The 14,692-nt window shown below is 39.5% G+C and overlaps 3 protein-coding genes across 4 annotated transcripts in view; 1 reads left to right on the forward strand and 2 right to left on the reverse strand.

Moving 5' to 3' along the window:
- LOC126379112 (multidrug resistance protein homolog 49-like) overlaps positions 1-3,239 on the forward strand; it is a 67,517-nt gene extending 64,278 nt beyond the window's left edge. The window contains exon 26 of the mRNA XM_050027720.1: positions 332-3,239. Within this exon, the coding sequence (XP_049883677.1) occupies positions 332-423 (92 nt within the window). The 3' untranslated portion in view covers positions 424-3,239. The remainder of the gene's footprint in view (positions 1-331) is intronic.
- Positions 1-14,692, reverse strand: part of LOC126379178 (glucose-6-phosphate exchanger SLC37A2) — a 100,951-nt gene that overhangs the window by 9,116 nt on the left and 77,143 nt on the right. The gene's annotated exons all lie outside the window — the stretch shown is intronic.
- LOC126379239 (uncharacterized) lies at positions 4,999-14,024 on the reverse strand. Of its 2 annotated transcripts, XM_050027933.1 has the most exons (7): positions 13,654-14,024; positions 11,477-11,696; positions 10,317-10,449; positions 8,632-8,854; positions 7,174-7,293; positions 6,273-6,419; positions 4,999-6,216 (listed from the first exon to the last, which is right to left on the reverse strand). In XM_050027933.1, exons 1-6 carry the CDS (start codon positions 13,829-13,831, stop codon positions 6,301-6,303), a joined length of 993 nt encoding a protein of 330 aa, XP_049883890.1. In that variant the 5' UTR covers positions 13,832-14,024; the 3' UTR covers positions 4,999-6,216; positions 6,273-6,300. The 2 variants fall into 2 exon arrangements, with proteins under 2 accessions (XP_049883890.1, XP_049883889.1); XM_050027932.1 differs by having other exon boundaries at positions 4,999-6,419.

The raw sequence follows: 14,692 nt of genomic DNA on the forward strand, positions 1-14,692 counted from the left end.
TAACTTTGCCAACACTGATAACACAATCACTGATGGTAACTTTACCAACACTGGCAACATGACCACTGATGGTAACTTTGCCAACACTGATAACACAATCACTGATGGTAAATTTGCCAACATTAGTAACATTACCATTAATGGTAACTTCCGATTATGTACATCGGTCGATCAGGTGCATCCACCGCAAGATGAACTAATATACCCACACCTTACCGAGCTTTCTTTGGTGGTGAGCCGTATCGCCGTGTATAATGGTCGAGCCAACTGTGTTAGTGAAAACAACAAATGACTCAACCAGCATGTGACAACACCCTGTGAATGTCCGCAGGCGTGATAGCGGAGCGCGGCACCCACGAGCAGCTCGTGCGCAGGCGCGGCCTCTACTGGAACCTGCTGCAGCAACAGGATGGCCTCCATTGACCACGTCACTACGACTAACATCGACTATAATACGTATTGAAGGGACACACTCCGCCCCGCACCGACACGATTACCTCACCCCCTCAAATTCACAAATAATTCGTTGGGCTCATTGACTGAACTTTTGCTCTTTGATTGTACATTACATAGTACAAAACCTGTCTTAGTTCTGTTTGATCTCGACAGCCATTTAATTTCGATTCTGTTCATGACTTGTGTAAGTTTTTCATCTGAAAGCTTTCATTTTTTCCTTCCTTTCTTCACGTCTTTTTCTTTCTCTATGTTTATATTTCCATCTTTTTTTTAACGTGACTTTTTGTAGATTTCGGCTTTGAAATAGACTACTCTGGGCGCCATCCCACTCGTGTCAGACAGAGTACTGCGGGGCGGAAGGCAAGAGGGAAACCACTGCCCTGTTTCTCCCTAAAAAAAGTAGCATGGAGAATGCTACACCGACAAGAGCGTGGCTCTTAAATTAGTGATGTATATATTTGCCGCATGTCACTTCAGATTGCTATATTTTAGTAAAGTACAGTCATGAGCAATATCATGTACCCACTTTAGAACCCTGTCGCACTATCATATTTGAGATTTAATGAGACTTGCGGTTTATATTGTCAAAAAAGTTAATGTGACATGGTATCAAAGTGTATACATATTATTACTCGTGACCGTACATAATTAATACTATTGATATTCCTCCATCGTGTTCTGAGGTGGATGACCAGCCGCAGCAACCCTGGATTGATAATTATGGTCTTTAGAGAAGTACAAAAAATCAAAAAGAGTATTATTAATAGATGTCTAGTGACATTCCTGTATCTTGAGTCTTTTGACATCATTTTGAATTTCCAAAGATATTTCATTATTATTTTTTACCTAATAATTCGTCGCTGACGTCGCAAACTGACGTATCTCAAATTTTTAGCCGATCTGATTTGATAGATAGATAGATAGATAGAATCTTTATTTGCAACGTCAGCGACGAATTGTTTCATGTTATTACGACTCTCGGGGTATTTGCACGTATATACGGCTTATAGTGAGACCCACTGAAGCGCCATTTTGAAAAATCACATTTGGATCTGAATCCAAGTAAAAAGTCTCAATTTGTACCCGCAATTAAATAGGCTATTTGGCAACCTAATGAGATACTTTTTACGAAACGTCAAAACGAAAGCTTTCTTTGGAGTTTGTATGGAAATACTGTCCTGTGACGACATCAATAAAAGCGGTCAAACGTCGTACTTATTGTTACTTAATTCATAAATAAAATTCGAAAATAAGTCGAAAAGTAAAATGAGATTGATTTTTAATCATCTTAGACAGGCTTCTATTTCTAGATTAGCATTTTATAATTTATCTTTGACTCAGTCAAATGCCCTATTAATTAAAAGACATCGAGATTTTGTTGAAGAATTTCAAAATGGCGGTCATTTTGTTCACACTATAAGCCGACGGTATATTAACTCGCGCTCCCAATCCGTAAAGGAGTAGTCGTGTGAGGTTGTCGTTAAGACGAACCTCTGCGTACCCTTGTAAGGTTCACGGGCGTGAGTTTACATAAAATATGATATGACAAATACCTCAAATCGAATATGTTCCCAGCTTAATATATAAGTTTTTAATATAGTCTACTTAATACTATTAAGATCATAACGTTGACAAATCATGCACAAAAAAAGAAATTAGAATTGTTAAACTGTATTTTTAGAAGTAGTATTAATTACAAATAATAATAAAAAATAAGTACTTAAACTTAAAAAAAAATAGTTAATAACTTGACAGAATTGTACCCTGAATACAAATAAAAAATACATTTAATTAATTAATTTTGAATTCTTTTAAAATATGACATATGATATTACAATAAATTAGTTTTATAACAAAATATGATACGATATTAGTTTTAAGTGCGTTTTTCAATTTTGACTGTGATTATAAAAGTTATAAGCGCTGTTAAGGCTTTAATGTAAATGACTGTAGTTAAGATAGTTATAGAGAGACATGGGTGCAACGTGCGTGGGGTCATATCTCAGGACTTCACCACTTAAGGTACCTATAGGACTTTTTCTTATTCAACTTACAGGTATGGCCACGAGCATTAATATGTAAACACTTTGGTACCATGTCACGTTAACTTTTTGACAAATTGAACTGTAAATCTCACTAAATGTCAAATATGTTAGTGCGACAGAGTCCTAAAGTGGGTACATTATATTGCTCATGACTGTACTTCTGTCGTTTCGAGAAATCTTTTCGAAAATCTCTTTGAAAATGTTGTCCTTTGAGAACAAAGATTTTCCAACTTGTTACTCTGTCCACCCCGGTAGGAATTACGGGCGCGGGATGTCTATTTCTACATACATACACAACATATAGCCTCACGCCCGTATCCCCAAAAGGGTAGGCAGACGTGTATAGTATACACACCTATTGCCATTAACCGGGCACAAGTCCTGGTTACATAAATAAGTCCTAATAGAGGTAACGATATGATTGGATTTATGCAGTTGATTCCCCCTGCTCACTACTGTAGGAATATGCCGTGATTATATATTGTGAATTATAGTCTTCGTGTTCTAGTACCTATTAGTTAGAAAATGTTTAGTGCCTTAGTAAATACTTTTAAGTAGCAAAATGAGTAATTTATTATAGATTAACGGCGCTTGCGCATATTGTGGTTGCCAGCAAAATGTTACATTATGTTATAAGTATAACATTTCATAACCACAGTGTAGCGCCTTAAGACTTGTTAGGAAATAATTGTTCTTTAGACATGTAGTTACCTTAAATGTGATATGAAATAAACATGTAAATATTAAATTGTTTTTATTTATTTTTAATATTATTATTAATAATAACAAAGTGTTACGATAATAATAAATAATAATATTTAATAATTCACATGCCAAGAATAAAGAAGAAACAACATTATATATTTTTTATAATAAAAAAATACATACTTAAATTAAATTACCTTAATTAAATATAATAATCCCCCCTTAATAATTATAATAATATAAAAGATTATTTAAATGTTAACCTCTTACCTTCCAAAAAAATAAGTTTAAATAATTAATATTAAATATTATGATCACCTTTTCGGCCTCCTACACCACAAATCATCATCCCCCTAGCACTATCCCGTTTCTCACGGGGTCCGCTCACCTAACCTGAAGATTTGACAGGTCCGGATTTTTACAAAAGCGACTACCTATCTGACCTTCCAACCCGAAGAGAAAACCATCCCAATACAGGTTAGGTCACATACCTTCGAAATGCATTTCTGCTTAACGTGCTCTCCGAAGCACAGATTAGTGATGTCCTAATCAAACTAGGGATCACAAAGTGATTTTTCGGGATTCGAACCCGGGATCTCCGGATTGTGGACGCTCGCCTACCGGCCGACGGAGGCCTTTAGTTTTCTATCTACTTCTACAACAATATTGAGCTTATGCTACGATAAAAGGCTACAGCTAAGGCCTCTAGATTCATAATTCATGTAAACATTGGTCTTGCTAGATCCCTTCCACATTTTTAGTGACTAAAACGCTGTCCACCCCTATATGGACCGCGGGCGTGAGTTGTGTCTCTGTTCATAAAACGGCATTCACTACTTGACTGGTTATTAAATCTAAAGGCGGTCCCTCACTGGCAGCACTCGCTTGTAATACAACAGACGAATATAGTTAATTTACAAGCGAAAGGCGCCAGTAAGGGACCACCACTACAGTTGAATGGATTAAACTCTATCTCTCCTAACTAAACTCACTAAAATTGTTATAACTCGTGATTAAGTGAAGGTCTGTATCCAGCGGTGGGACGTATACAATGTTTATTTTAATATTAAACTACAGATTAAAAAGTGTTATTTAAGAAGAATCTGAAAACTCCTAAAAAGTTTGAAATTTTGTCGACTGTGCATCGGAATATGAGTTACATTATCATTTAACAGTTATGTGGGAAGAGGAGGAGTTTGCCCATGGAATAGAAGAAGTTGGAACGGCCAACGGGGCGCAGCACGCGCCTTACAAGACAGTCATCAGCAACAGACATCGGGGCTTTCTATCCACCGGCCTGCGCTTGCCGCACATCCATGGTCGAAATTAGTTTTCCTTAGCCGCCACCGCCCGCTCTCTAACGTCGACGGTACTCAAATTGAAATTCAAAATTATTTATTCCCGAAAAATAATTAATAAAAAAATATATTAATTAATGAATTATAATACCAAAAATTAATTTAAATAAAAGAAAATATTTTAAATAAAAAAGAAATATTAAAAAATATATATATAAAAAATATTTTAAATAAAAAAGAAATATTTTTTTTATTTAATAATAAATTAATAAATTTATAATTAATGTAAATTATAATTAATTTATTATTATTATAAAATTATAATTCGTTATTTTAATTCTTATTATTATTATTTAATTATTTCTTTATTAATTAATTTTAATTTAATTATAATTATAATAACTTAATTAATAATGATATCATAATTTAATAATAAATAAATAAATTATATTTATAATTAATTTATATTATACAACCCCAAGTACTTGGGACAACCCCAAGTACTTAGGACAAGGCACCAAGTACTTACGACAACCCCAAGTACTTGGGACAACCCCAAGTACTTACTACAACCCCAAGTACTTGGGACAACCCCAAGTACTTGGTGCCTTGGCCTAAGTACTCCAGTACTTGTCACAAGCCACCAAGCCCACCACACTTGACGCCCCGTGGATACTAGCCTTTTGGACAGCTGAGCGGCAAGATAGATTAATAAGTTAGATATCGTACATTTTTGCCAAATAGGTCCTATTTGACTATTGATTCATGTAATAAGTCATAGAGTTTTTAAAAATGAGTGGGGTTGAATTTTTTTTTTGACATGACTTATTGTAGATTTGCCGCAGATGGCATTCACTACTTGGCCGGACAAATGGGGAGCGCTGAAGGCTCTCACCCGGTACAACGTTTAAGACAACAGGCCTGAGGGTGCCCAGTTGGGCGCGAGCCTCGGCTCAGGGCGTCGTCTGAGAGGAAAAATATTTGAAAGAATGACTCGACCCTAGTGGGTCGATAGCGTAAAGCGCTGAATGAGGGAAATCGTCGACCACGCCGGCGGGGTCGGTATCGGGGTCCTGAAGTGTCTGGTGTCGCGAGCTGATTGGCTACCTCTATGGCTAGGTACCCACCTAGCCTTGTGGGGTTGAACCGGCGGCAGCGGTTCTCAAACAAAATGGGCGTTAGGGCCATTCCAACATCTTCTATTCCATGACTAGCCCAACAGTGGGATCTATACCTATCTACGTTGGTAACACCTATATCACAATTTTATCGACAGGTCCCTCTTTATTTACCATAATTAAGTATATAATTTTGATAGTTATGAAAATCCAATATTACGAACTGAGCAAAAAACATATTGTCTTTTCTCACAAATCATTCGTCAGCTTCATCACCTTGTCACCCTTTGTTACTTGTCACTATTTCACCCTATCACCCAGACACCTAACTCTTATACATTCTCACTTCAACACCCAGTCAAATTACATCGGCATTATCTGATACTAGGACCTTTTGTCACTCAATCAAGACATGATTCCATCATTTCGTCACCCTGATCACCTCAAATCATTACCATTCTACACATCAATCATTTCACTGTCAAACTCTCGCCATTAAAGAATCACCCAATCACTCATCACCCCGTCTATGCTTTCACCTCACCAGTTCATCTCTACACGGACTCCCTCCACCTATCACCGTCTTATCACCACCTCACCTTCACTATCACCCCCGCACCCTATCACCGCCCCACTCTACCCATCACCACCTCACCCTCGCAGTCACCCCGCACCGTATCACCGCTCGTCCCCGTCATCGACCACGGCGGCCAGCAGCAGCGCCTGCGCCGGCGCAATGAACACGGCCGGCAGCCGCGACAGCCCGCGGGGGGAGCACGCCGCCGACGATATCCAACCTGCAATTACGGGAAAAAAACAACTATTCAATATGTATTTACGTTCCTAAGGTTACACTCACTCCCAGTCTATGCATACAGGGTGTTAGTGACATCGTAACGAATACTGAGGGGAATGATTCAGACCATGATTCTGAGTTGATATCAAGTGGAATTTCCTGTCGCAAAATTCATGTTTTTTTTGTATTTTTTTTTATTATTTTCAGTTCCGTACTTTCGCGACCCGTACCTTCCGTACCTTCTGATCACCTGATTGCCTGAAAAAGTAAGTTGATTCCGTGCTTCGGAGGGCACGTTAAGTCGTTGGTCCCGGCTATTAGCTGTAAAAACACATCCACCAACCCGCAGTGGAGCAGCGTGGTGGAATATGCTCCATACCCTCTCCGGTTGATTGAGAGGAGGCCTGTGCCCAGCAGTGGGACGTATATAGGCTATTTATGTTTATGTTATGTACTTTCGCGACGGAAAATTCTACTTGAAATCAGTTCAGAACCATCTTTCAACGTTTTCGATACCACTAACACCCTGTATATAATGTAAGTACTGCACCTATCTATTTTAGTATGGACTTATGAAAAGGCTATCAAAAATATATTATGATGTATGGTACGGTCACGAGTACTAATATGTATAATACTTTGATACATGTCATATTGACTTTTTCGACAAATTAAACCGTAAGTCTCATTAAATGTCAAATATGATAGTGCGATAGGGTTCTACAGTGGGTACATGATATTGCTTATGACTGTACCAGTGTCGGGGCAGGACGGCACGGCGCACACAGCCAGCAGCGCGGCCCGCGCGGCCGGCACGGCGCCGCAGCGGCCGTACGCCCAGCAGCACAGCGCGCTGCTGCACACCCACCACACCACTGGGGGAGGCAGGGGGTATATCTATTTATTTATTTATTAAGTGATGTGATCCAGCCGATTTCGGCAACGGCGACTGCTTCAACTCCGACGTTCATGTGCTAATGTTATTGGAAAAGATCCTCGCACATAGTGGGCATGTGAGTACACCATTTAAATATGCATAATTGATCGCCGTAGGCGGTCGGGCTTTCAATTCATCGCGCTTGGTGTCAAGCTGTAAGCGCCGTCGATGTTCAAATTCAATTATAAAATTTATTAAGTACTACTACATCATATATATAAAACATTAAAAACTAAGACAATTACTAAAATTAAGACTTATATATGTATATGACAATTACAGTGTAAATAGCATCTACAAATTAATAATTAAATTAACAAAGCAGTCTCTATTTAACCTTAACTGACAAATATGAATAAAATATTTTATTTATTTATTTTTATTTTATTCGGGGAGCTTACAGCATTATTTACACAATCAAAACCTTAATAATAAATAAAGGCTAATTACAAGCTACCACAGATAGAGAAAAGACAGTTAACGGAGATGAGAATACCACATAATAATTATGTAAACAAAATAAAAAACATAAAACAAAACCAAAAACAAAACATAAGCAAACCTAAAAAATAAAACAAAACAAAATACAATATAAGTACCTAAACAAAATGAAATACCTAACTAGGAGCTGCAATAAAAAATAAAAAATAGAAATATGAAATTAAAGTAGAATAAAATAAAAATATCGACGAGTTATAGAGCAAACGACCTCCGTGGTCCACTTGTTGAGCGTTAGGAGTTCCCCAGTTCTAATCCCGGTGGGGAAATATCACAAATATCCCTTTGTGATCCCTAGTTTGGTTACATTACACCCTGATCACCTGATAGTCCGAAAGTAAGATGATCTGTGCTTCGGCACGTTAAGCCGTTGGTCCCGGTTACTACTTACTAATGTAAGTAAGTAGTCGTTACATGAGCCATGTCAGGTGCCTTTGGCGGCTCTATAGTAACCCTGACACCAGGGTTGATGAGATTATCCACCTCACAACTCATACGATAGAAAGCAGAAGTGAAAAACACGTTAGCGCCTTTGAAAAATCACATTCTGATATGATGTTTTGTTAACAAAAATATCTATTAATCGACCCTAGTGGGTCAATAGCGATAAGCGCTGAATGAGGGAAATCATCGACCACGCCGGCGGGGTCGGTATCGGGGGTCTGAAATGTTTGGTGTCGCGAGCTGATTGGCCGCCTCTATTGTTAGAGTAATCCGGTCGTCGGGATCGTATATTACGTCCTTCTGTATGTAGTACTATTGTAAAAGTGACCCTCACCCAAAGCCAACGTGACCAGCACGTCACCAACGTACATGCTGCCCTCAGCCTCGCGCAGCCGCTCACAACAGTCCATGTACAACAACAACAGAGCAGAGAGCTTTGTTGTTGTCGTGTTGTTGTTGGGCTCCTGTTGGCGCAGGGAGCCCAGCAGGAACGGCGTGGTGGAGATCAGCACGGTGGAGAGGATGCCGCCTAGAGGTGGGATGGTGGCGCGACCGCACTGTGGGCAGAGAATAAGGGGTAATACATTGTCTTAAGTTTACGCGGTTATTATCATAATTAAAACACATAATATCGGGTTCTTACCGCGTTTAAATGGGGATATGAGACTCCCGATATTTCGTAGTGAGTTTGGTGCGAGTTCAGATGGTTCCGAACATTCCGATATCAAAAACATAAACAAGCGGCAAAGAAAGAGGGTAGACAGATATGTCTGCCCGTAGAAAATTATGGATCTACCTACTCCACTCCAATCTCATCAGTCATCCTGTGATCATGGCACTTGCAACAGTGTCGAAATATCGGGAGTCTCATATCCCCATTTAAACGCGGTAAGAACCCGTTATTATGTGTTTTAATTATAATAAGGGGTAATATGGAACAGTAACTCTCCGCTCCCCACCAGCGGCTGAGCTAGGTTTACCTCACCACATATTCACTGAACGCTGGGAGGACCCTGCTGTTTTAAGACCTGAGTGACGTCACTGTGGCAAAACAAGGGTGGCCAACTTCGAGTAAAATCGTCTGACAGAGCTCGACGAAAAACGCCAAACACGCAAGGATCGTCGCAAACCCATATATAGCTACACTCTCAACTCGGATTGACAGCTATTCTGCTTCCAATGTGACCGGGTGTTCAAAACAAAGTTTGGCTTTGCCAGTCACATTCGAGCGCACGAGAGAAGAGACTGAGGTCGCCGTTGTCGGATACGATAAGGAGGACTATAGACGTTGGTGTAACAGAAAGCTCGGTGAGGTGTGGTGCTTAGTTCATCTTGCGATGGATGTACCTCTGACCAGCGGCGTAGCGTATTGGGGGCGGCAAAATTTCACAATCTATAATATATGTAAAAATGAAACCCGTTTTCCGTTGTCGCGACATAACATAAAAGCGGCTTGACCGATTTGGTTGATTTTTTGTAGTTTACTAATAATCTGTAAATACAAGGTTCTTACGGAAAAAAAGATTAAGAAAATCTTTAAGAAAGATTGAAAAATATACATAACCTATATAATACAAAATAGTTATGACTGTTCTAGCCGAAAACTTCTCTAGAATTAATGTATGTAATGTATAGTATACATTAAATTGAAATATCTAAATAAAAGGGAGGAGCTCGATGGCGCAGCGGTTAACGCGCTTGGTCTGCGATTGTTGAAGTTAAACAACTTTCGTAAAGGCCGGTCATAGGATGGGTGACCACAAAAAAAATTCATCTCAAGCTCCTCCGTGCTTCGGAAGGCACGTTAAGCCGTTGGTCCCGGCTGCATTAGCAGTTGTTAATAACCACCAATCCACACTGGGCCCGCGTGGTGGTTTAAGGCCCGATTTCCCCATCCATAGGGAAGGCCCGTGCCCCAGCAGTGGGGACGTTAATGGGCTGATGATGAAATGAAAGGGCGGCAAAAACCCACGCTACGCCGCTGCCTCTGACTCAGTGAGCGTATGTTATGTTACGTACGATGAGCAGCGTGGTGGCTGGCCCAGCGAGCAGGCTGGCGAGGTACAGCGCCGCACACAGCGCGGGCGCGGGCGGCGCGGGCCGCAGCGCCAGCGACACCCAGCCGCACCCACCCGACATGCACAGCACCGCGCTGCGGTTACCAGACGAGCATTAAGTTTGTCGTATTATTCTTTAAGGATTGTTACAAAACAGCATAATTAATAATTATAGACATATAATTATTTGATTAATCTTCATTTTTTCCCCTGCTCTGTGACATGTAGCGCCACCTAGCCGCGAGTAGCGGAATTACGAGCAGCGCCATCTATCATTGAATGGAGGGAACCTTCCTAATGGTAACCTGCCACTCTGTGATAGATGGCGCTAGTTAGTATGGGAATTCGAAGGGGTACCAACGTATCTAGAACCTACTGTACAATAGATGTCGCTAGTTTATATTCCGAAGGCGCCCGAGCGCCACCTGGTGTATTCATGTGAATATATTCTCTCCCTCTATTAATACCAACACCGTGCTGACAACATCGTTTCTTTGTTTCTTCGGGAATTCCTGTTATCAAGGATCTAGCTGAAAATCGGCATCGTATCACGCCAATCCGACAAGCCGTGGTCGCCCAGTCGATAGAACGCTTGCCTCTCACTTTAAGGTCGCAGGTTCGAATCCAGCATCGGCCTAAACCAATGATTGTCGAATCTGTTTTCGAATTCATGTTTGGATTATAAATGATTATCACTTGCTCAGCGGTGAAGGAAAACATCGTGAGGAAACCCACATTCCCGAGTAATGCATTTTTCGGAAGTATGTGACCTAACCTGTATTGGGCTGGTTTTCCCTTCGCGGGTTGGAAAGTCAGACAGGCAGTCGCTTTTGTAAAAAACCGGACCTGTCAAATTTTCAGGTTAGGTAAGCGGACCCTGTGGAAAACGAGATAATGCTAGGGAGATCAATTTGCTTCCCATGTTGGTCGATACGACATCAGCCGAAAAAGTACCCGTTTTAGATTTAAGGTTTAGGTATTTCAAATATGTTCAAAATTGAAAAGAAGTTATGTAAAGTCTTAAACCTAAACAAAGATTTTATCTATATATCTATCATTTATCATCATCAGCCCGAAATCGTGCACTGCATGATAAAAAAAATAAGTTTTTTTAAATCTCACCCCCTGACGAGCGTGTGGTCAGCACCGCCGCCGGCGGCGCGGGCAGCCAGCACGGTCAACGCGGGCGCTATGACATGCGCGTGGAGGACACACAGCAGCAGCAGCCGCGCTCCGCCCCCGCCCCCGCCACACGCCCCGCCGGCCCGCCGGCAGTGCCGCCCCGAGCAGTAGTAGATGTAAGTCAGCGGCACGTAGCGAAGGTACTCCGAGTGGAGGACGCCTGGGAAACATTATAATAAGCTCAATGTACTAAACATTGTTACTGTAACTGTTGACAATAAACTATTTATTATTTGTAAGTATGTCGTTTCCATATCTCGGGCCTACGGAGTCCCGGAGTTTTGGAAGGCGTGCGTGGGGCCGAAGCCAACACGTAGAGGCCCCTTAAGACAGTTTAATCTAAATGTGGTGTGACACCAACCGGCGATTATTCCTGTATGCACTATGGGAGTGCACCCAAAGACAATCCCCGGTTAAAACTATAGCAGATTATGGGAACAAAGGGAACTGGGCTATTGGATTGGGGGTTAGTGGACCGGGATACTGGAGCTATGGGGGACTATGGCGCCTGCTCGACCAATGTTGGTAAACATGGATAAAATTATTATTATTATTATTAAGGTGTGATAATACTACTGCTCTCAGGTGGGGAGGTGCTCGTCGTAATCAAACAATTCAACAATTCTCTTGAATAAAGTTATATTTTCATAAACAATGTTAACTCTCCAACTCTTCATAACAGATTACCGCAACCGAACAAAATTCCCGCCACCGCCCTTTTAAAAAGGCGGGAAAACGTTCCCGTTCGAAAAAGAAGAAATCAAAATAAAAACAAAAGAAATAATATGCCAGTTCCAAATTAAAAATAATAAAGTCGTGACACAGATTCACGACTTTATTCCGTCTGTCATTAAGTTATATAATCTAATAATAATTAAATAATAAAATAAACATTACGAACCCTAACAATGGTATCCCAGTAAGAATGTTCTATCTTTGGCCACATCGTCACTTACAAAAGTGAGATTGCCGCCAATTTCCTATTCAAAAAAACTGCAGTTTAAATGGTGACATGTTTGTGCGAGACTTTCTTTTTTTTCAAGATCTACCACATTTCTGACAACATATTATAATGACCCGCCGATAGATTGAGGGGAGGCCTGTGCCAACCAGTTGGACATCCCTAAGCATGGTTGAGTGCTCTACATACAAAACCCTTTATGTTTATGTAAATTATTATGATTATTTGACACTATATGTTCAATGAGTTGTCCGTTCTAGTCTCTGTGGCTGCCCCTAAGCCCATTATTCACCATGATTTACATAATGCAATAACTAATGACTCGTGTTGTAGCTTATACTATGTAAAGTCCTTTTATTTATGTTAATTAGTAGTATCCAAAGTCTACATACTTATCTACATAAGTACTACATTAGTTTAAGGGATGATCTAAACATAGTTCCCGAGCATTGGGACACTATCTATTGATACACTAGTGTAAAATAATGCATCTATTTTATTTAAACCATTGTTGCATGAATGCATATAGTGCAATTTAAACTCATGCAAAATCTTTCTTATGACATGACCGTGCTATCATACAGTGTAGAAAAATGTGAACTGTATGTATCTGGCTCAATAACTATATAGCCAAAGTCAGAAAAGCTTAAAAATATAAAATGTTTCTAAATATTTTTTCCAGATTTTTTTTGTGTTTAAGTGGCCGAATTTAAATTATCCATCGTTAATTCAGAGCCGGTTGCAAGAAAACAATAATATTATTAAAAATTGCATATTATTAAGTTTAAAATATCTACAAAATTGGAATAAGGATAAAAAATATTATTCAATTAGGTAATAGCCTGCGCAAAACATTTATTTATTATTTATTTATTTATTTATTTATTTATTTCACATATACACAACAACATGCCACTGCTGTAATAGTAGGTATTTAGAAATGTAACTTTCAAATTTTCTTTTCTAACAAGCAGAATCCATGACAAGGCTGTAGGAGTTTAAACCCTTTGACCTGTTATATTCTGTATTTATTCCTAGGTTCTTTTTTCTTGCAACAAGCAAAGGTTTTAATATTAAAAAAGTATTATGTTTAATTACATGGGCGATGGTGCAATGCGTTTCTAGAATGATCTACGAGTGAGCATGCAGTAGTTGCCTCCAGGGGCGCCCGCGGCCGGTGCCAGCACAGCCGCCGTCACAGACAGAAGTACGCCAAACACCAGCCATCTCCGACGCACTTCCCGCCAAAAATCTACGTTATAATCACTTTTAAACCTATCTGAATGCCCTCTGTGGCTATAAAGAAGCTCTGTGGACACTGAAACGCTCTCCATTGCGAATTTAAACGCCTAAATATGTCCTAAAACAGAATTTAAAGATTGTATCTATCTAAATAGCAACTTGCAAAAAATATAAAGACGGAAGTTATGAAGGCGGTTAAAGTAGAACTTCTAAACTAAAACTAGTGGAAGCCGGAGAACGGATGGAAGCGGCTCGTAAGGTTTTACATTTTAAAAACCGATTTGGACGAAAATCAATTGCGGCGAATGTTTTAAAATTCCGCGCATCTGCAATGCTGCAATGACGTAATTTGATTGACACTGACAGCAGTTACGTTCCGTTTCATATTAGTAAGTTCAAGTAAATAATATTTTTTAATGAGTTTATTGACTATAACAAAAATAACAGTAAAGCGCAATAAAAAGTCACGCACGATATGTACAACAAAGATTTTACAAATTGTCATATTTAATGAACAATAAAAAGAAAGAGTATTTTAGATTAGAAAAAAAATAATTAAAGAAAGTATGTTTTGCGTAAACCGAAGTTTTTGTCCTTTCTGAACGATAATGTATTTGTCAAAGTTGAGGTACTGTAAAATCTCGCCAGCTTTTCACCCTGAACTGTCACTATCAGCTGATTGTGTTATCTCTTTCTTATTATAACCGCTACTATAATGTAAGACGAAGATACTTTGTTTGTTGAGCTGAATGAGCTTAGTTTTGAGTTTCATGGTTCCACAGCGAACAAAAATAATACACTACACTGACATATTTCAGAGGGCTTTTTGGCGGGAGGCGGGAACGGGACAGTTGCTTTCTTCATTGAATAATCTAAATAATTAATACGAAGTGGTGTTTTGTGGTTAATGATCGCATTAAGTTAGTCGGAAGACATTCGCGAGTGTTATTATA

This window comes from Pectinophora gossypiella, chromosome 28, assembly GCF_024362695.1.
Source record: "Pectinophora gossypiella chromosome 28, ilPecGoss1.1, whole genome shotgun sequence".
NCBI lineage: Eukaryota > Metazoa > Arthropoda > Insecta > Lepidoptera > Gelechiidae > Pectinophora > Pectinophora gossypiella.

What these genes read in the sequence shown, in the direction of transcription:
- LOC126379239 (XM_050027933.1), bottom strand. Translation starts at nt 13,831, where the DNA reads ATGGAGAGCGTTTCAGTGTCCACAGAGCTTCTTTATAGCCACAGAGGG. An exon ending in CAGCCACCACGCTGCTCATC is followed by an intron (nt 8,855 to 10,316) that starts GTACGTAACATA and finishes CTCTGCCCACAG; the next exon opens with TGCGGTCGCGCCACCATCCC. An exon ending in GCTGGTCACGTTGGCTTTGG is followed by an intron (nt 7,294 to 8,631) that starts GTGAGGGTCACT and finishes TGCCTCCCCCAG; the next exon opens with TGGTGTGGTGGGTGTGCAGC.